This window comes from Microcaecilia unicolor, chromosome 1, assembly GCF_901765095.1.
Source record: "Microcaecilia unicolor chromosome 1, aMicUni1.1, whole genome shotgun sequence".
NCBI lineage: Eukaryota > Metazoa > Chordata > Amphibia > Gymnophiona > Siphonopidae > Microcaecilia > Microcaecilia unicolor.
The window spans coordinates 653,910,770-653,931,065 of record NC_044031.1 but is presented as its reverse complement, the minus strand read 5'-3'; the positions used below and the strand labels follow the sequence as shown (position 1 = coordinate 653,931,065).

The 20,296-nt window shown below is 43.7% G+C and overlaps 1 protein-coding gene across 3 annotated transcripts in view; it reads left to right on the top strand.

Moving 5' to 3' along the window:
• SMTNL1 (smoothelin like 1) overlaps nucleotides 1–20,296 on the top strand; it is a 341,784-nt gene that overhangs the window by 193,623 nt on the left and 127,865 nt on the right. For all 3 annotated transcript variants that reach the window (XR_003939938.1, XM_030186265.1, XM_030186254.1), the window contains exon 8: nucleotides 14,599–14,987. Coding sequence is in view for 2 of the 3 variants with exons in the window: in XM_030186265.1 (XP_030042125.1) it covers nucleotides 14,599–14,987 (389 nt within the window). In the remaining variant the exon portion in view is untranslated. The remainder of the gene's footprint in view (nucleotides 1–14,598; nucleotides 14,988–20,296) is intronic.

Below are 20,296 nucleotides of genomic sequence, written 5' to 3'. Positions count from 1 at the left end.
TCATTTAAGTACTGCCTTCTTTATATCTGGCTGGATACCTGAGAAAATTTGGATTACATATTGAAGGCGCCAGGAATAAGTGTTTGAATTGAGCCACGCTATTGAGTCCTCCACGTTGAGGCAGGTTCGGTCTGGCCACTCCCATCAGGAGGTGTACTGTCTGACACCGAAGAGAAGTGGTCATGGGATTCAGAGGAGGATCCCAGATACCTTTTCTCGGACTAGTCTCATGGAATCCCCTCTGAACCCTTCCCTCCACCAGAAAGGAGAAAGTTTCCTCTGGAGAGCCTTTCATTTCCATCTTTTGTAAAGGAAATGGCTGATGAGCCCAGGGCCAAGATGAGATCCTGGACTACACATCTCCTCCTAAGGAGGCTGTGATTGCACCTCTTCATGAGGTACTTGAGGAAATCCTCGCCAGGAACTGAGAGTCCCCTCTGTTGGTCCCTGTCATGCCCAAGAAGATTGACACCCAGTATCGACTCCACAGTGCGCCTGGTTTTGATAGGCCTTAGTTGCCTCACGTTTCCATAGTGGTGGAGTCCGCTGTCAAAAGAACCAGGAGTTCCAGGGACTATGCCTCGGTGCCCCCAGACAGAGATGCTAGAACCCTGGATTCTTTTTGGAGGAAGATGTGCCAGGCTTCAATGTTTATTTCCCATATACAATCTTACTAGCTCTTCACAAGCGTTTACTTGCGAAACTCGGTACGTCAGCTGTCGGATTTGGTTGAGCCGCTCCCTCTGGAGCAGGCCGAGCCTTTTCACCAGTTGAAGGCATGTCGAAACTTCTTTACTAGGGGCACTTAAGACACTTTTGGTGTGGCATCCAGGATCTCTGCTCTAAGTATAGCAATGTGCAGACACTCATGGTTGCGTGTTTCTGACTTGGAACATTCTGTTCAGAGGTTGGCGGATGTTCCTTGTTAGGGGGATAACCTTTTTGGAGAGAAGGTTGAGGAAGAAGTCGCTGACCAAATCCAAAACCACACTGATACCACCTCTTCTCTATCCTGCTGGGCGCCTTCTGCATCAACCTCTTCAGCTAGGAGGACTTTTGGCAAACCAAAGAGAAGTTCTTACTACTATCCTAGGTGTAGGTACAACTCTTCGGTTCGCCAGCCTACTCAGGCTCAACCCCAGTGCGCTCATTCCCGTCAACAGCGTGCGCCTAAGGCCCCTGCTGCTCCCCAGGTAAAGCAAGGGACAGTCTTTTGACTGGCTCCAGCAGAGCAGAACCACAGTAAAAGTGTCCATCCCAGATGACTTGCCGGTCTGGGGGAGGTTAACATTTTTTCATCTAAGGTGGCCTCTTATAACCTGTGACCGGTGGGTTTTTCAAATAGTCTGTCTTGGATACGCCCTCAGTTGGCATCTCAAACCTTCAAATTTCCCACCAAGAGCTCATTCTTTCAGCTCTCAGCACGCTTGCAGAGGAACTCTCCGCCCCTCTGAAGGCCTATGTGGTCAAACCCATTCCATTAGGGGAAGAAGGGTGGGGATTCTATTCCAGATACTTTCTTGTGCAGAAGAAAATGGGGGGTGCATCCCATCCTAGACCTAAGGGCCCTGAACAAATTTGTAGTCCAAGAAAAGTTCAGGATGTCTTCCCTGGGCACCCTTCTCCCAATGATTCAGAAAAATGATTGGCTATGCTTTCTGGACTTAAAGGATGCATATGCTCAGATCCCAATACTTCCAGCCCATCAGAAGCATCTTCGATTTCGGCTGGGAACACATCACTTCAGTACCGCGTGTTGCCTTTTGGCCTCATGTCAGCTCCCAGGATTTTCACCAAATGTCTAGTGGTAGTTACAGCATTGCTACGCAGACTGTGAGTCCATGTGTTCCCATATCTCAACGATTGGCTGGTGAAGAGCACCTCTCCGGACGGAGCTCAGGAGTCCATGCGGATGACTATTCGGGTGCTCGAGCTACTAGGGTTCATTTTTAAACTATCCCAAGTTCCATCTTCGCCCTGTCCAGCGATTGGAGTTCATCGGAGTCCTTCTCGATACTCAGATGGTTCGAGTCTAACTCCTGGATACGAGAGCGGATAATCTAGTCACACTCGTGTCCAAGGTTTGATCCTCTCAGCAGGTCACAGCTCGGCAGATGTTGATTGTTGAGCCACATGGCTTCCATAACGTATGTTACACCCATGACACAACTTCAAATGAGATCAGATCATTGGACCCTAGCTTCTCGGAGGTATGAAGCTACGGGGAGTCTAGAAGATGTAATCCAAGTGTCCCTGGAGCTTGTACACTCCCTTCAGTGGTGGACCATTTGATCCAACTTGACTCTGGGACTTCCATCCCAAATTCCTCAGGCACAAAAAGTGCTGACGACTGATTCATCTCTCCCGGGATGGGGAGCTCATGTAGATGGGCTTCGCATTTTGGGAGCTTTCTCCTCCCAGGAATCAAATCGTCAGATCAATCTGGAACTCCGAGCGATCTGGAACGCTTTAAAGGTTTCAGGGATCGACTATCTGTCATGTCCTTTACCTCAACGCAAGCAGCATCCTCAGGCTGCGCAGGGTCCCGTCGACACACACACTTGACTGGCACTGCCCTGAGCCATTTGTGTGTAGTTCTTCTCTAGCTGCAGTCTCCTTGATTGCTTTGCTTTCATGCACCTGGCTCTGCTCTCTCTCTGCCTGGCTTCCAGGCTCCTTGATTGCTTTACGAGTGGCACCGCCAACCCGGGTTCAGCTGTAAACAACTTCCGTTTCAGCATACACTCCTAACTCACTCCTCCACTCCTTTGGACATGATGGTTAAATGATTTGGGAGAGATGAAGTTGTTTCCAGGTCCAAGAGCATCGACGCTCCTTCACCGGCGCTAATCAAAGGACTCATCAACCCAGTCATCTGTGGGTAGCTCGTCGCGCAGCGGTCCCACACTTGCTGCACAGGGGACAAAACGCTGGCCATCGGCGGCTGACCCCCCCATTGTCCCCTTCCTCTCAGTTAAGGTAACTGCAAATGCAGAGAAGAAATTTCAAGTAAACAAAGACAGAACTTCAGAGGACAGCTGGGCCATTGAGCGTACGAGCTTCAGGACACCATCTTTCCACTCTCCCTAGTTTGGGACACATTTTGTCTGGTTTCTCCTCAGAGGCTTGACTGATATGGGTAACCCTTCAGCATAGCCCTCTGAGTCATTGAAACACAGAAGCCCCTCCACCACTACAAGGTGGTGTCCCTTCGGAGGGGTCTACCAGCTACAATAATTTTTTAAGCTGCTTTAGTGATATTCAATTTTTATTTCATGATATTTATATTTACATATGGGAAGCTTTCAAATAAAAAAAACTTTTCAAATATGTAATAAAAACCCCAAACCTTTTGTCTTCCACCTTTTAAGGCACTGCCTATCCAAGTGGAACAGCTTTAGACTTTTTACAGAATAGACCACACATAAGGCAGTCCTTTATTCCTATTAATCTTTGGCTATTGTTTTCAGTAGCATTTGTTATTAATTTGGGTGAGCAAAAATGGCAGTAATCTCTGCCTACTGGCTTCAGCCCATATAATGAGCTAGATAGGATCACCCCGTCTCCTGTTTTCTTCTAACCTACTTGTCTTATACTTCCCATGCTGTCCGTATTCCTCCCATACTTCTCCCATATCCTTTCCATTATCATCCATGCCCCTACAATGCTTCTCCTGTACCGTTCCCATTTTCCTCCCATACCCTTCTCATGCTCCTCATGCCCCTCCCAGTGAACATCTCCCTTTGCATTTACGCATGATGTCACTTAACATGTGCCCTTACAGAATATCATGCAAGTTGCATGTAGCTGTAAGCTCCTTGATATAGAATTGCTCTATATTTGGTTAGTGCCACTGAACATCCTTATATATTGCCTCAGTACTATCCACATAGTACGGAGACAGTCTGTGGGCAGATCGAGGGTGGTTCCCAGAGTTCTCCAGTTAGGAGTAGTATTCGGTCTGCTAACCAGATACCTATCTGGATAACAAAAAAGCTGTTTAACTTTATCTGCTTAGCTATCCATATAGCATCCCTAATAGTAACATAGTAAATGACGGCAGATAAAGACCTTTATGGTCCATCTAGTCTCCCCAACAAGATAAACTCATTTTACATGGTATGTTATACTTTATATGTATACCCAAGTTTGATTTGTCCTTGCCATTCTCAAGGCACAGACCATAGAAGTCTGCCCAGCACTGTTCTTGTACTAAACGTTCGGAAGCTAACATCGAAGCCCGTTAAAATTTACACTTCAGTCCATCTGTGTCTATTCAGTCACAATCAGGGCACAGACTATAGAAGTCTGCCCAGCACTGGTTTTGCTTCCCAATTACCAGTGTTGCCGCCCAATCTCCGCTAAGATTCCGTGGATCCATTTGTTCTATTCCTTTGTGTTTATCCCACGCATGTTAAATTCCATTACTATTTTTCATCTCCACCACCTCCCATGGGAGGACATTCCATGTATCCACCACCCTTTCCATGAAAAAATACTTCCTGACATTACTCCTGAGTCTGCCCCCCGTCAACCTCAATTCATGTCCTCTAATTCTACCGCCTTCCCATCTCCAGAAAAGGTTTGTTTGCGGATTAATACCTTTCAAATGTTTGAATGTCTGTATCTTGTCACCCCTGTTCCTCCTTTCCTCCAAGGTGAACATGTTCAGGTTGGCAAGTGTCTCTTACGGTTTGCAATGAAAATCCCGTACCATTTCTGTAGCTTTTCTTTGCATCGCTTCCAGTCATAATCTTTAGCAAGATACAACCTCCAAAACTGAACACAATGCTTCAAGTGGGGACTCACCAATGACTTGTAGAGGGGCATCAACACCTCCTTTCTGCTGCTGGTTATACCCCTCTCTGTACAGCCTAGCATCCTTCTGGCCATGGCCTCCAACTTGTCATATTGTTTCTTAACATTCAGATCCTCGAACACCAACACCCCAAGGTCTCTCTCCTGAGTCAAGCTTACTAATATTTCCCCTCCGGTATCTCTCTTTTGGGTCTCTGCACCCCAAGTGCATCACTCTGCACTTCTTGGCATTCAATTTTAACTCAATATTACTAGAAAAACCTCTATATTCTCAGTGATCTAATAGTGCCTATTGTGCGCTCATTTTTCTTTTTTTATATTTGCTATTGTGCTCAGTGATATGGGAAACCGACTGGACCTGTTCACAGTGATCGCCTGTGGTTATTCCCGTTGTGACATCATCACACTCCTACCTCCTCCCTCTCTAAATATCTGTTTTATAGTTAAACATTTTCTTTTTGTTGTAAATGTCAACCAGATATGATTTATGACACTTATCTCAGTAGGAGGTGAGCTCTTGTGTCAACGGCTCACTGGATTGGCTCGTTCGGAGTCCCCACTCCAGTTTGGCTGCTTCAGTCGCAGTTTGTAAAATATGCAGATCTACGAACTCTGCAGCTCCTATACAGTTTTCCTTATCTCTCCTGTTCCCTACATGCTGGCATGTTTCGCATCTTGGCATCCTCAGGGGAACGGAATGCTGCGACAAATGTAAGCATAAAGATCAGTTTCACTCTGGAGTATCACTCTGGAGGATTTGGGGGGGACACCGGTGCCGGAAAGAATATTTGAAGCGGGGGAGTCGGAGAAACTAAACAAATTCTCTGTAACCTTGGAGGATGTAATGGGTCAGTTCAGCAAGCTGAAGAGTAGTAAATCACCGGGACCTGATGGTATTCATCCCAGAGTATTAATAGAACTAAAAAATGAACTTGCGGAGCTACTGTTAGAAATATGCAATCTGTCCCTAAAATCGAGTGTAGTACCGGAAGACTGGAGGGTAGCCAATGTTACTCCGATTTTTAAGAAGGGTTCCAGAGGAGATCCGGGAAATTATAGACCGGTGAGTCTGACGTCGGTGCCGGGCAAGATGGTGGAGGCTATTATTAAGAATAAAATTGCAGAGCATATACAAAAACATGGACTGATGAGACAAAGTCAGCACGGATTTAGTGAAGGGAAGTCTTGCCTCACCAATCTAATGCATTTTTTTGAGGGGGTAAGCAAACATGTGGACAATGGGACAATGGGGAGCCGGTTGATATTGTATATCTGGATTTTCAGAAGGCGTTTGACAAAGTGCCGCACGAAAGACTCCTGAAGAAATTGCAGAGCCATGGAATCGGAGGTAGGGTATTATTATGGATTAAGAACTGGTTGAAAGATAGGAAGCAGAGAGTAGGATTGCGTGGCCAGTATTCTCAGTGGAGGAGGGTAGTTAGTGGGGTCCCGCAGGGGTCTGTGCTGGGTCCGTTGCTTTTTAATGTATTTATAAATGACCTAGAGATGGGAATAACTAGTGAGGTAATTAAATTCGCCGATGACACAAAATTATTCAGGGTCGTCAAGTCGCAGGAGGAATGTGAACGATTACAGGAGGACCTTGCGAGACTGGGAGAATGGGCGTGCAAGTGGCAGATGAAGTTCAATGTTGACAAGTGCAAAGTGATGCATGTGGGTAAGAGGAACCCGAATTATAGCTACGTCTTGCAAGGTTCCGCGTTAGGAGTTACGGATCAAGAAAGGGATCTGGGTGTCGTCGTCGATGATACGCTGAAACCTTCTGCTCAGTGTGCTGCTGCGGCTAGGAAAGCGAATAGAATGTTGGGTGTTATTAGGAAGGGTATGGAGTCCAGGTGTGCGGATGTTATAATGCCGTTGTATCGCTCCATGGTGTGACCGCACCTGGAGTATTGTGTTCAGTACTGGTCTCCGTATCTCAAAAAAGATATAGTAGAATTGGAAAAGGTACAGCGAAGGGCGACGAAAATGATAGTGGGGATGGGACGACTTTCCTATGAAGAGAGGCTGAGAAGGCTAGGGCTTTTCAGCTTGGAGAAGAGACGGCTGAGGGGAGATATGATAGAAGTGTATAAAATAATGAGTGGAATGGATCGGGTGGATGTGAAGCGACTGTTCACGCTATCCAAAAATACTAGGACTAGAGGGCATGAGTTGAAGCTACAGTGTGGTAAATTTAAAACGAATCGGAGAAAATTTTTCTTCACCCAACGTGTAATTAGACTCTGGAATTCGTTGCCGGAGAACATGGTACGGGCGGTTAGCTTGACGGAGTTTAAAAAGGGGTTAGATAGATTCCTAAAGGACAAGTCCATAGACCGCTATTAAATGGACTTGGAAAAATTCCGCATTTTTAGGTATAACTTGTCTGGAATGTTTTTACGTTTGGGGAGCGTGCCAGGTGCCCTTGACCTGGATTGGCCACTGTCGGTGACAGGATGCTGGGCTAGATGGACCCTTGGTCTTTCCCAGTATGGCACTACTTATGTACTTATGTACTTATGTGTCTCTGTTGCTACTCACTTGTGTCATAATTTTAAGAACCTTAAATCTATAGAAAAAGTCTTAGGCTAACCTACCGTGGGAGCTGTGCAGACTCAAACCTCCAACCGACCAAAACGCCAGCGCATGCGTGGTGTTTCTTCTTCCGTCTCTCCTAGCCTTTTAAATGCTAGTCGGGGGGGGGGTGTTTAAACCCCCCAATCGATCTCTTTATTCAAGCCCCGTGGTTCCACTGTTTTCCACTGGTAAATCAGTCTTTGCTCCATTTGGAGCAATCTGGATACTACATCTCCTGAAAAATCATCCGAGAGTTTCTGTAATATTATGAATAGAAGATCATTTTCTTGGTGTCCTGCTTCCGCCCAGTGGGCGACTAATGGTGCGTCCTCTTTGTGCTTTCTGAAATTGCTCAGGTGTTCCGCAATTCGATCCTTGATCCGCCTCTTTGTTTGTCCTGTGTACCATTTTGTGCTTGGACATTGAATACCATATACTACCCTTCTGGATTCGCAGTCAGTGATGTTTCTAAGCGTATATATTTTACCTGTAACCGGGTGTGTGACCTCAGACGTACACCACGCGTAACGGCAGTATACACATCGGTAGCATTTACCATGTTCCCCTTTAGCTGGTACATCATCGTTCTTCTTCCTTTTATTGAACAGTTCACCTGAATTCTTCGATCTTTTGTAGGCAAAGCAGAGGTCTGAGAAGATGTTATGTAATTTCATCAGCGGTCAATGTCGTTTAAAATTCTTTTGATGTAGCTAGTCCGATTAGAGAAGGGTAAGACACACACCATATGATTCTGTGAATTACATTGACGAGAGTGAGATTGTAACAGCCATTGGTGGTGTGCATTTCTAGCTCTCTTTCTTGCTATCTTCAGTGTCTTCCTGGGTATCCCCTCCTTAGTCTCTGATATAGGTCCGCTGCGTGTGTTTCGAATATTTGTTCATTCTGGCATAACCTCCTTATTCGTAAGAATTGTCCCGTGGGGATCCCCATTTTTTGCGATCTTGCGCGAAAGCTACTGAAATGTAAAATTGAATTGGTATCAGTGGGCTTACGGAAAATTTGCGTGTGAAAGTTACCATCATGTATCTTGATACTGATGTCCAAAACATTGACAGTATCAGGTGAGGTCAGGGTTTCGAATGTAATATTCGGGTCACTATTATTAAGATATTGAAAAAATTCTTGTAATTTGTTTGTTGTTCTAGACCAAATAAAAAACACATCATCAATAAACCTCTTCCATAAGAGTACATCTTGGAAGAATTCAGTTGGATACACAAATGTCTCCTCAAATTTGGCCATGTACAAGCAGGCTACAGTCGGGGCTACTGTCGCCCCCATAGCTACTCCACGTATTTGTAGAAAGTGTTGATCTTCAAATAGAAAATGGTTCTTTAATATGACTTGATGTGCTATCGCATTAAGCAACGATATCTTCCCTCTTGACAGATCCCCATTTTCCAGGTGGTCACTAATGATCTTTAATGCATATGTTTGAGGTGTCATGGTGTATAGTGACCATGATGATTGGTGTGTGCATGCTGGGAAGGTCCTCCAGAATCATAATAAGGTGTGTGGAATCTCTGCCGTAAGATGGGATTGTTGATACTTTTGGTTGTAGGTGGAAATCTAAAAATTGAGATAAGGGTTCATTAAGAGACCCTCTATTGGCTACTATGGGTCTCCCCGGAGGTGTGTTCAAAGATTTGTGTATTTTTGGAGCAAATCTTATCATGGGTATTTTGGGGTAACCCATGTGTAAGTATTGGTACTCTTTAATCGAAATCACTCCTTCATTATTAGCTGTCTGCAACATCTGTTCTATTTCCTGTTAGTATTGGGTAGTCGGATCTTGATGTAATCGTTGGTAAAAGTTGGTGTCTCCCAGTTGGCGATATGCCTCCTCCCTGTAATCATTCATATTTTGTATAACCGTGCCACCCCCCTTGTCTGCCCTAAGTATGATGATCGTTTTATCTTCTTGTAGGTCATTCAGCGCTTGTCTTTGGGTTCTAGTTAAATTGGGCACCGAAGTTACGCGTGTCTTCTCCATTTCGTCAATATCTTGTAATACTAGTCTTTGAAATGTTTCCACTATGGGGTCCGGGGGGCCAGGGGGTGACCACGTGGATGGTATGTGGTACTTCCTGGAGAATGATGGCACCGTTTCAGTTTGCTGTGCTTCTTGATCCTCTTCTCCAAAATAAGCTTTCAATTTTAGTTTCCTGAAGAATTTATGTAGAAACTGTCGGTTCATGAATTCATCATAATCAGACTGTGGAACGAATGATAGTCCTAATTGTAGGACTTGAATTTGAGATGGTGTTAGGATCTTAGTGGATAGATTGTATATTATTCTCTCTGGCCCCGTGCCTTGCGGCGTCCTCTGTTGGGTTTGGGTTGGGGCTGTACCAACGTTTCCTGCTGAGGAGCTTCTTCTGTGGATAAAAAAGGCTCCGGGGGCTGTGGGGGTTCCTATTGCTGTCTCTGGAACCTGTTTGAGCGTGGGTTCGTTCGCCCTGTGTTATGGGATGCATTGAGTCCTCCCCAGAAGATTCACTTGAAGTTTTCGCGAATCCAACTCATTTCATTCGCTTATATCTTCTTGAACGCCGATTTGAATCCATCCACGGGTATACATAGCCCCGTGTGTAGTCCCTTTCATCCCTCCGGAACTTGGCTACTTTCTGGGCTCTTATTTCCTGTGTGTATTTATCTATTTGCTTTAGATGGATTTGATACTGGGTTTCGAAGGTCGCTGCTTCTCATGTAGATTTTAAACCTGATAGCATGGTATCCAAGTCCTCTCTCTGTTGATTTAGTTGTTTTTGTAATTTATCCGTAGTTAATAACATCAAGTCCAGAGAGCATCTTGTGGTCACTTGGTTCCAATTATTGACAAATTCCTTGTCATCTAGGAATCTTGGTTCCTTATTCCATCTTAAACCACGTGGGACTCTTTGTTTATGGCAATATTCAATTAATGTCCTCATGTGGAATTCCATACATATGACCAGTTTGTGCTGCCGAGTCACATCCTCCCATTCAACTCCCATGCCCTCCCGGTCTGTGGTGAAAAGTCTATCGCCTGCCATCAGTTCATTCACTCTCCCTGCCAGTAACATCAGCTTGAGTAACATAAACAAAAAACGAAAGCAGCATTGCACCCCAGCAGTGATTAACTATTTAAGAATATAGGGGAAAACATGGCAACTGGATGGGACAGCAAGCTGATGTTACCGGCAGATCAAGGATCGAATGGTGGAACACCTGAGCAATTTGAGAAAGCAGAAAAAGGACTCACCATTAGTCGCCCACTGGGCGGAAGCAGGTCACCAAGAAAATGATCTTCTATTCATAATATTACAGAAACTCTCGGATGATTTTTCAGGAGATGTAGTATCCAGATTGCTCCAAATGGAGCAAAGACTGATTTACCAGTGGAAAACAGTGGAACCACGGGGCTTGAATAAAGAGATCGATTGGGGGGGGGGGGGTTTAAACACACACCCCCCTGACTAGCATTTAAAAGGCTAGGAGAGACGGAAGAAGAAACACCACGCATGCGCCGGCGTTTTGGTCGGTTGGAGGTTTGAGTATGCACAGCTCCCACGGTAGGACTTTTTCTATAGATTTACAATGATAAGGTTCTTAAAATTATGACACAAGTGAGTAGCAACAGTAGACACGTGTGATACTCCAGAGTGAAACTGATCTTTATGTTTACATTTGTCGCAGCATTCCGTTCCCCTGAGGACGCCAAGATGCGAAACATGCCAGCATGTAGGGAACAGGAGAGATAAGGAAGATTGTATAAGAGCTGCAGAGTTCGTAGATCTGCATATTTTACAAACTGCGACTGAAGCAGCCAAATTGAAGTGGGGACTCCGAAAGGGCCAATCCAGTGAGCCATTGACACAAGAGCTCACCTCCTACTGGGATAAGTGTCATAAATCATATCTGGTTGACATTTACAACAGAAAGAGAATGTTTAACTATAAAACAGATATTTAGAGAGGGAGGAGGTAGGAGTGCAATGATGTCACAACAGGAATAACCACAGGCGATCACTGTGAGCAGGTCCAGCCGGTTTCCCTTATAACTGAGCACAATAGCAAATATAAAAAAAGAAAAATGAGCGCACAATAGGCACTATTAGATCACTGAGAATATAGAGGTTTTTCTAGTAATATTGAGTAACATAAACAAAAAACGAACACAGTATTTGTACCCCAGCAGTGATTAACTATTCAATTTTAACTGCCAGACCCTCGACCATTCTTCTAACGTTTGGAGATCTCTTCTCATTGTCTCTACTCCCTCCAGGGTATCCACTCTATTGGCTATCTTCGTGTCATCTGTAAAAAGGCAAACCTTTCTTCCTTCCAAACCTTCAGCAATATCTCTCACAAATATATTAAACAGAATTGGTCTCAGCACCGACCCATGATGAACTCCACTGCTTACCTTTCTTTCCTCCGAGCGGATTCCATTTACCACCACCCTCTGCCACCTATCAGTCAACCAGTTTTTTATCCAGTTCACCACTTTTGGTCCTAAGTTCAGCCCTTTCAGCTTATTCACAAGTCTTCAGTGGCGTACCATATCAAGGGCTTTGCTGAAATCCAAGTAGATTACATGTAGTGCACATCCTTCATCCAGTTCTTTGGTGACTCAGGCAAAGAAGTCAGTAAGATTCGTTTGGCAGGATTTTCCGTTGGCTTCTAGAAAGTTAACTATCCTTTCTTTCAGCAGCAACTCCATTATTTTTCCTACCACCGACTTGAGACTTACTAGTCTGTAGTTTCCCACTTCTTCCTGTTCTCCACTTTTGTGAAGAGGGTTCACATCCGCTCATCTCCAATCCTGCGGAACCTCTCCCGTCTCTAAAGATCTATTAAATAAACCTTTAAGAGGTCCCGCCAGGACCTTTCTGAGCTCCCTCAGTATCCTGGGATTTTTCTCATCATGCCCCGTAGCTTTGTCCACCTTCAGATTCTCAAGCTGTTTATAAACTCTTTCTTCTGTAAATGACGCAATATCCACTCCATTCCCAGATATTCCCTCGGCAGCCGACTGTGGTCCTTCTCAAGGCTTTTCTCCGTGAATACTGAAGAGAAGTAATTGTTTAGCACGTTCGCTTTATTATTATTTATTGCATTTGTACCCCACATTATCCCATCTTTTTGCAGTCTCAATGTGGCTTACAGAGTGTTGTTATGATATAGTCATTACATGATCTTAAATATCCTCATCGCTCTCCACATAGCCATTCTCATTATCTTTCAGTCTTGCAATTCCATTCCTATCTTTTCTCCTTTCTCCAATATATCTGAAAAAGGTCTTGTCACCTCTCTTTACATCTTTAGCCATTTTTTTCTTCCACTTGTGCTTTTGCTAGCTGTATTTCCGTCTTTTCTTCATTGAGTTTAATCCGATAATCTTTTCCGTGATCCTCTCGTTCCGTTCTTTTATTTCTTGAACAAAGCCTCTTTTGCTCTTATTTTTTCAGCTACTTGTTTGGAGAACCATATAGGCTTCCTGTTTCTCTTGTTTTTGTTTACTTTCCTTGCGTAAAGATCAGTTGCCATATTTATAGCAGCCTTTAACTTTGACCACTGATTTTCCACTTCTCCTATGCCTTCCCATGCCAACAGCTCCTTCTTCAGATATTCCCCCATTTTATCAAAATCAGTATGTCTGAAATCCAGTAGTTCAAGTTTTGTGCATCCGCACTCCGCCTTTGCTCTTATATCAAACCGTATCGTGTGATGATTGCTATTACATAGGTGGGCACCCACCCGTATTGGAAACACTTCCTCCATTTTTGAGGACTAGATCGAGCATCAACCCCTTCCCTCGTGGGTTCCATCACCATTTGTCTGAGCAAGGCACTTTGACAGGCATCCACAATCTCCCTACTTCTTTCCGATACTTCAAACAGGACGTTCCACATCAGACAAGTTGAAATCTCCCAACAGTAGCACCTCCCCTTTTATACCAGTCTTTTGAATATCTTCTATCAGATCCTTGTCTAGCCTCTCTGTTTGTGCCGGAGGTCTGCAGATAACTCCCGTGTGGATACAGGTTCCATCTTCTCTTTCCATGACGATCCATAAAACTTCTTCCTTTCCCCAGGTTCCCCGCATTTGAGCCACTTTGATATTGTCTCTCACATACAGTGTCACTCCTCCACCTCTTCGGCCCTCTCTATCCTTCCTAAAATGATAGCCCGCTATAGTCACATCCCATTCATGAGAATCATTGAACTACGTCTCTGTATTAGCAACAATATGAAAGTTTTCTTCAAACAGGGCTTGCAAGTCTTGAACCTTTTTACTTAGACTACGAGCATTTGTGCTTATTGCTTTCCATATCCTTATTGAGTTTAGGTAGTTTTCTATATTTATTCTGGGGCTGTCTTTCTGAATTCCCTTGTTTCTTTTGTCATCCCCACCCTTTAGTTTAAATGTCTAGAAACATACCCCTAGGATCCTTTTTCCTGTCGCAGAAAGATGTAGCCCATCATTACAGTACAGCCTGTTATTTTTCCACGTACTACCCTATGCTCCTATGTATCTAAAACCTTCTTCTTTACACCAAGACTCAAGCGACTTACTGAATTCCACTGTTTTGCATAGTCTTTCCTCTCCCTTCCCCTGTGGGGGGGACAGAGGTAGTGTATTGTTAAACCGCATATTTGCTTGTCAGGATAAATTTTGCAGTATATGAAAAATTCCCTACCTCTTCCCCCCCCCCCCCCCCCCCCCACAGCTTTCGCTTTAAAATTAGTACCTTTTGCTGGCAGGGATGTCAAAACCCCACCAGCCAAAGAAATTCCCTGCCGAGCCACTCTCCTCCTCCTCTTGCTACAGCAGTAACCCTTACGTTTAGTGCAGCAGCACGAGGAGGAGGGGAGCAACTCGGCAGGGAATTTTTTTGGCTGTTGGGGTTTTGTCATCCCCCACCAGCCAATTAGTGGGTGTAGTTCAGGTTTGGAGGGGGCCTGAGCCCAAAGCAGGGGGGCACATCTCCCTGTCGCTACACCACTGGTGTCAGCACTCACTGCCCTGTCTGGATAGTCTGTGCTGTCCACTGTCTGGTGACTGTTGCTAAATATCTAGAATTTTTTAGTTACATTGGGCGGCATTTCAAGAAAAACACTGATCGCGGTGACTCAATATTGACATGAATAAGAGGAAGTTTTTGCTTTTGATACATCTCTTGTTTTTATTGCAGCGATGAATGGGATGACAGTGGAGAAACAAGGAGGGGCTGGGAGCCAGTCTCTAATGCAGGAAGCAGTAACTTCTGGGGCCACAGAGGAGACATCCCAGAAGAGAACTCTAACACAGGAAGCAGAGACTGCTGGGGTCACAGAGGAGACTTCCCAGGAGAGAACTCAGAGTGGCATAGCAGAAAATGAGAATGAAACACAAGAAGAGGCCAAGACCATGGAGGAGGCTGCAGAGATAGAGGTGGCCAAGGAGACAGAAAGACATGAGGAGGCAGAGAAGGAGAGAGAGGAGTCAGCAGCCAGCACAGCCACAGAAAAGAAGGAATCAAAGAGCAAAGCAGCTGAGTCCGAAGAGGTCACAGAGGACAAGGGTGATGCTCCAGGCACAAAGGTGAGAGAGCTTTGCTTGTTGACCTCCATCTGCAGAGGTTTTCATTTGATATTATTTATGACTTTTATATCCAGCATTAGCCCGAGTAGAACTCAGGTTCAATGTGGCTTACATAACAATTAGAAAAGCATGAACATGTTTAAAATATATTAACAGAAAGTAAAATACATCATATAAAGTTAGACCAGTAAAACTTGAGTTAGGAGCAGATGTAATTAAATACTTAGTGATTTAAGTTAGGTAATTGAAATATGGAGGAAAATGATAAGGGCTAGGATTATTTGTGATAGACAGGAGTAGTGGGAGGTGGGATGAGGTAAAAATTAATGCCATGAATTTATTTGAGAAGAGTGCTTATTTCCTTAAAGGTTAAACTGAAGAAGTGAGTTTTCAATAGATTTTGGAATATCAAAAAATCATCGGAGCATTTGATGGTTTTAGGTAAGGAGTTCCAAATTTTAGTGCCTTGATATGAAAAGTTAGCAGTATGGATTGTTTTGTAGGTTGCTTTCTTACAATTTGGAAAATATAGGATAACATATTCTCTGGTTGATTTAGAGGCATTACGTGAGAGTAATTCAATAAGATTGTTCATGTATATTGATGCCGAACCATACAAACGTTTGTGAATGAAGGTACAATCTAAAATAAGTAGATGAAGTACCTCACTAAACTAGTTCTACACAGTCTGGGAAAAGAAAGTGTTTATGAAGAACAGCAGAATATGAGTAAAAGAGACAGGAAACATAGTGAGAGAGGGGCATAGAGGCAGAGTGGAAGCGATGGGCAGGGGATAGAGAGATAGGGATGGAGAGGAGCAGACAAAGAAAGGAGACAGGTAGAAAGGGAAAAATAAGATTGTGGAGACAGGCAGGGGAAAGTAGGAGAGACATAAACAGACAAACGATGAAGATGGGGGGATAAAGAACAATAGAAAAATGAACAACTAGTTAAGAGAAATGGGCAGAGAAGGAAATAGGGAAAGGAAACAGAAAAAGGAGGGAGGAGCCTTGAATAGGAATGCAGAAGTCCTAAGGAAAAGAGGTGAAAGGAAGGAGAAAGGGACTGAATATAGATATAGAATGAGAGAGAGATACTGCATTAGGAATAAAATCAGATAACTCATTCCATAAATATTTTCTGCACAAGCACCAAATGAGTACAAATCTTATGTTATTTTTAACCCCTCCCCCACCGTGAGCAGTGTAAATAAAGGGGTTACTATTCAAAGCTAGTTAACAAGGTAAGAGAGCCTTCTACCCTGCTAACTGGTGCTGGGCGGGCCCTGAGGGAATATTCAGTGACATTTACCTGGATAGTTCCGCTGAATATCCCCTTTAAGCGCTAAAGCCCAAACTGGGGAATGTGTGGGTGGTTAAGGGCGGACTCAGGGTGGAGTCAGCACTTAACCAGATGTGCCAATATTCAGCTATTAACCGATTAAGGGGGTCTTTTAGTAAGGTGCGTTAGTGTTTTTAGCTTGTGCTAGAAATCAACTGGTGCTAAACGCAGAGACACCCATTATAGTCCTATGGGCGTCTCAGCGTTTAGCGCCAGCTGATTTATAGCACAAGCTAAAAACGCCAGTGCACCTTAGAAAAGACCCCCTAAGTTAGCCAAATAGGACCGCATAAATAGCAGTCCTGTCGTTTGCCACTTTAACTTAATCGGTTAAGAGCTGACCATCCACACATACCCAGATATTTAATTTAAGTGCCCAGACATGGGCCAGCATTGAATATCCGGGCATAATTTTGGCAGTGGCAGTCAGTGTTTTAAAAGATGCTGATCACCACTGGCTGAATATCACCCCTAAAGTTGTTTATTAAGAAACTGCTGTTTATAGAGTGTAATTTTATTAAGTATGTTTACATGAAGAAAATGGCTCTTATAAAATTGTGAGGGGAGGATATACATGGTGGTGAACAAAAGCAGATTGGACTCAGGAAGATAAGCTTCAAAATCTTTATTACTGGAATAAAAAGGCCAAGCAAGCCAGACACTGGCCATGTTCGCCCATGCAAGGGCTGCATCAGGGGCTAGAGAACATTATCAATAAATAAAACAAAATCCATATTAGTAAAAACAATCATAAATAATAAATATAATAATAAATAGCAGAAAATACAATATAAAAATACAAGCCATGTATATTTGTCCAAAATAGCATAATGACATAGATAATTGACACACAATAGAACTAGGACACTTACCCAAGTGGTGTTCAAATGGCACTTCACCAACTTGACTGATGATACTGTGAGCACTGCTAGATTTTTTGTGAGAGGGTGCCATCTCCTGAATTGAGCTGGTAAGTTGATAATATTTTTGGATGTGGAATTCTGCTGGAATTCACTGTTACTCACTTTTATCAAGGAGCACACATTTGATTTCACTATTATTTTTCTTTTCAGTATTATGTTTATTATAAAAATGTAATATATCGCCTGGCATATACAGATCACGGTGGTTAACAAAACTTTAGAATCACAAATATAAAAGAAAAGAATACCATTTCACATGATAGAAAAGACCTAACAACAGTCTCGCAAGAGATACATTCAGAAATATTATCTTCCCGCTAACAGCCCTAATAAATCCCTATGTCCTGTTTTTCAATAAAATTAATGCTTGCCAAAAATAAAAACTTTTAAGTTAGTCTTACCAAGTTGGTGTTTTATTTGTTGATAGTACTCTCTAGCCCCTGACGCAGCTCTGGTGTGGATGAAACACGACCAGTGTCGGGTTTGCTTGGTCTTTTTATTCCAGTAATAAAGGTTTTGAACCTTATGAGTCTGATCTGCTTTTGTTCACCGCCATATTGGAGTTTACGGATCGCTTGCCCTGTTGTTTCCAGGGGAGGATATACATGCATACAAATTCAGTACATGTTGTTATGAAGCGCCTAGCCACATGCCTAGGGTTACTTCGCAACCACTTAGAGGGTCTATCCCTAGCATAGCTCAGGTCCACCTGAACCTGCCAGTTGTGCTGTACACTAGCACCATCCTCCCACCGACTGGGTCACAACTAGAGAGTTGCATGGGAATAGAAATCTAACCCGTCCCCGCCCAGCCCCGTGGGGAATCTAATCCGTCCCTGCCACAAGTAATCTCCTCCATCCTAGCTCTCGGCCTGCCCAGCCTTTGCCATGCCGCAGTCACTTTGACCCCCCCCCCCCCCCCCCCCAGTAAGCCAGATTCTACAAGCAGTAAAAATTCTAGTAAAAGTAACATAAATCATTTTCTTCTGTACTCTGCTAAGACAGCAGATGTACAGATTAGCAGGACTCAAAGCAGTCCAAAAAACAAGTAAAGTCAGAAACAACACAGTTTATACTTAATTGTTCAACTACCCTTAGGAATCACCTTTGGGTTTAAAAAGCAAAACCATGTGCATGTAAGGACTGGATAAACAAAGCAAAGTTTAAATGCCCTTTAATATGTAATACTTGGTAGCAATTATTATTCAATACCTCTCTGAAATAGTAGTAATAAAAAAGGCAAGTGCATTTTTATAATATACCACTGCAATCCACAATACAAAACAAAAGGAGCAAATTCCCACATGCTATCTTTTTCTTTAAATATAGTCATAGGGAAAAAAAAAAGATTTTAAATGCTCCCAGGTTTCAGCCTAATTCATGTTTAATGTGGGATATAAACGTAATAAGTAAATAAATAGATAGAAAGTCTGAATGTTGAGCACCTGATTCTCATAACATATCTGTTGTAGTGGCCCATTACCAAGAGAAAAAAAATCTCTGTACGGATGTAACAATGTTAGGGTGTCCCTTTAAACAGCTCCTCCAAATGACACACTGGTTACAATTTATAAATAAGTTACTACTCTACCTATGAAAAATTATTCCGTTATTATATTTCCTCTGTGTACATCCTTATGCTACACAAGTTGGTATGTTTATTTATTTATTTGTTACATTTGTATCCCACATTTTCCCACCTATTTGTAGGCTCAATGTGGCTTACATGGCACTGGAGAGGCATTTGCAGACTCTGGTGTGAACTAGTACAAAGTGATGTTGTGGTAAGATATAGTTCATGTGGCACAGCCACATTAGGGAATCGAACAACGGAAGAGTTTTGTTATGTCCATGACGCTCTTTAGTTATGATGTGTTGCAAAGATCTGGCATTTAAATTGGGTCGGTAGGGTATGCCTTTTTGAACAGGTTAGTTTTTAGTGTTTTCCGGAAGTTTAGGTGGTCATACGTCATTTTCAAGGCTTTTGGTAATGCGTTCCATAGTTATGTGCTTATGTAGGAAAAACTGGATGCATAAGTTGATTTGTATTTAAGTCCTTTGCAGCTTGGGTAGTGCAGGTTTAAATATGTTCGTGTTGATACGGATGTGTTTCTAGTTGGTAAGTCGATTAAATCTGTCATGTATCCCAGGGCTTCACCGTAGATAATTTTGTGAACCATGGTGCAGATTTTGAAAGCAATGCGTTCTTTGATTGGGAGCCAATGTAGTTTTTCGCGGAGGGGTTTTGCGCTTTCAAATCGCGTTTTCCCAAATATAAGCCTGGATGCCGTGTTTTGAGCGGTCTGAAGTTTCTTTAAGATTTGTTCTTTGCATCCCGCATAAATTTCATTGCAGTAGTCTACATGGTTTGAAAATATAAGTGAGATTAAGTAAAAATGCTACCAACAATAAAGAACAACATAGATGCAGCAACTCATAGGTTTGTTTGCTTTGTTTTGCTGTACGGCGATGATGGCTCAGCAAGGAAGGGGAAACAAAGACTACCCTGTCTTCAACTCCCTCCCTCTCATCCACCTCTCTTCCAGCCCTGGATATCCTCCCCACACATACCTTGCATCACCCTGGTGTTAGTGGCTTGCTTTGGGGTAGGAAAGGTCCCCACGTTTTCCTGCCCGCTGCCACTGATCCTCTCGCCGCCGCCGTTTGTTTAAAATCACCGCTGAGAGTTAAAGCGGCAGCTGTCTTAAGCAGCAGCGGCGAAAGGATCAGTGGCAGCGAGCAGGAAAGCGTGGGGACCTTTTCTGCCCAGAAGCAAACCTGTAGACCACCAGGGTGATGCGAGAATTGTGTGGGGAGGCCAACCAGGGCTGGAGGAGAGGTGGATGGGAGGGAGTTGAAGACAGGATAGTCTCTGTTTCCCTTTCCGTTCCGCGGGAACCCTGCAGGACCCGGGTTCATTCCCGTGGGATCCCCGTGGGCCTTAGTCCATCCCCACGGGATCTCCACAGTCCTGGAGGGGATCCCTGTGAGATATCCGCGGGAATCCCACTATCCCCGTTCCCATGCAGCTCTCTAGTCACAACCG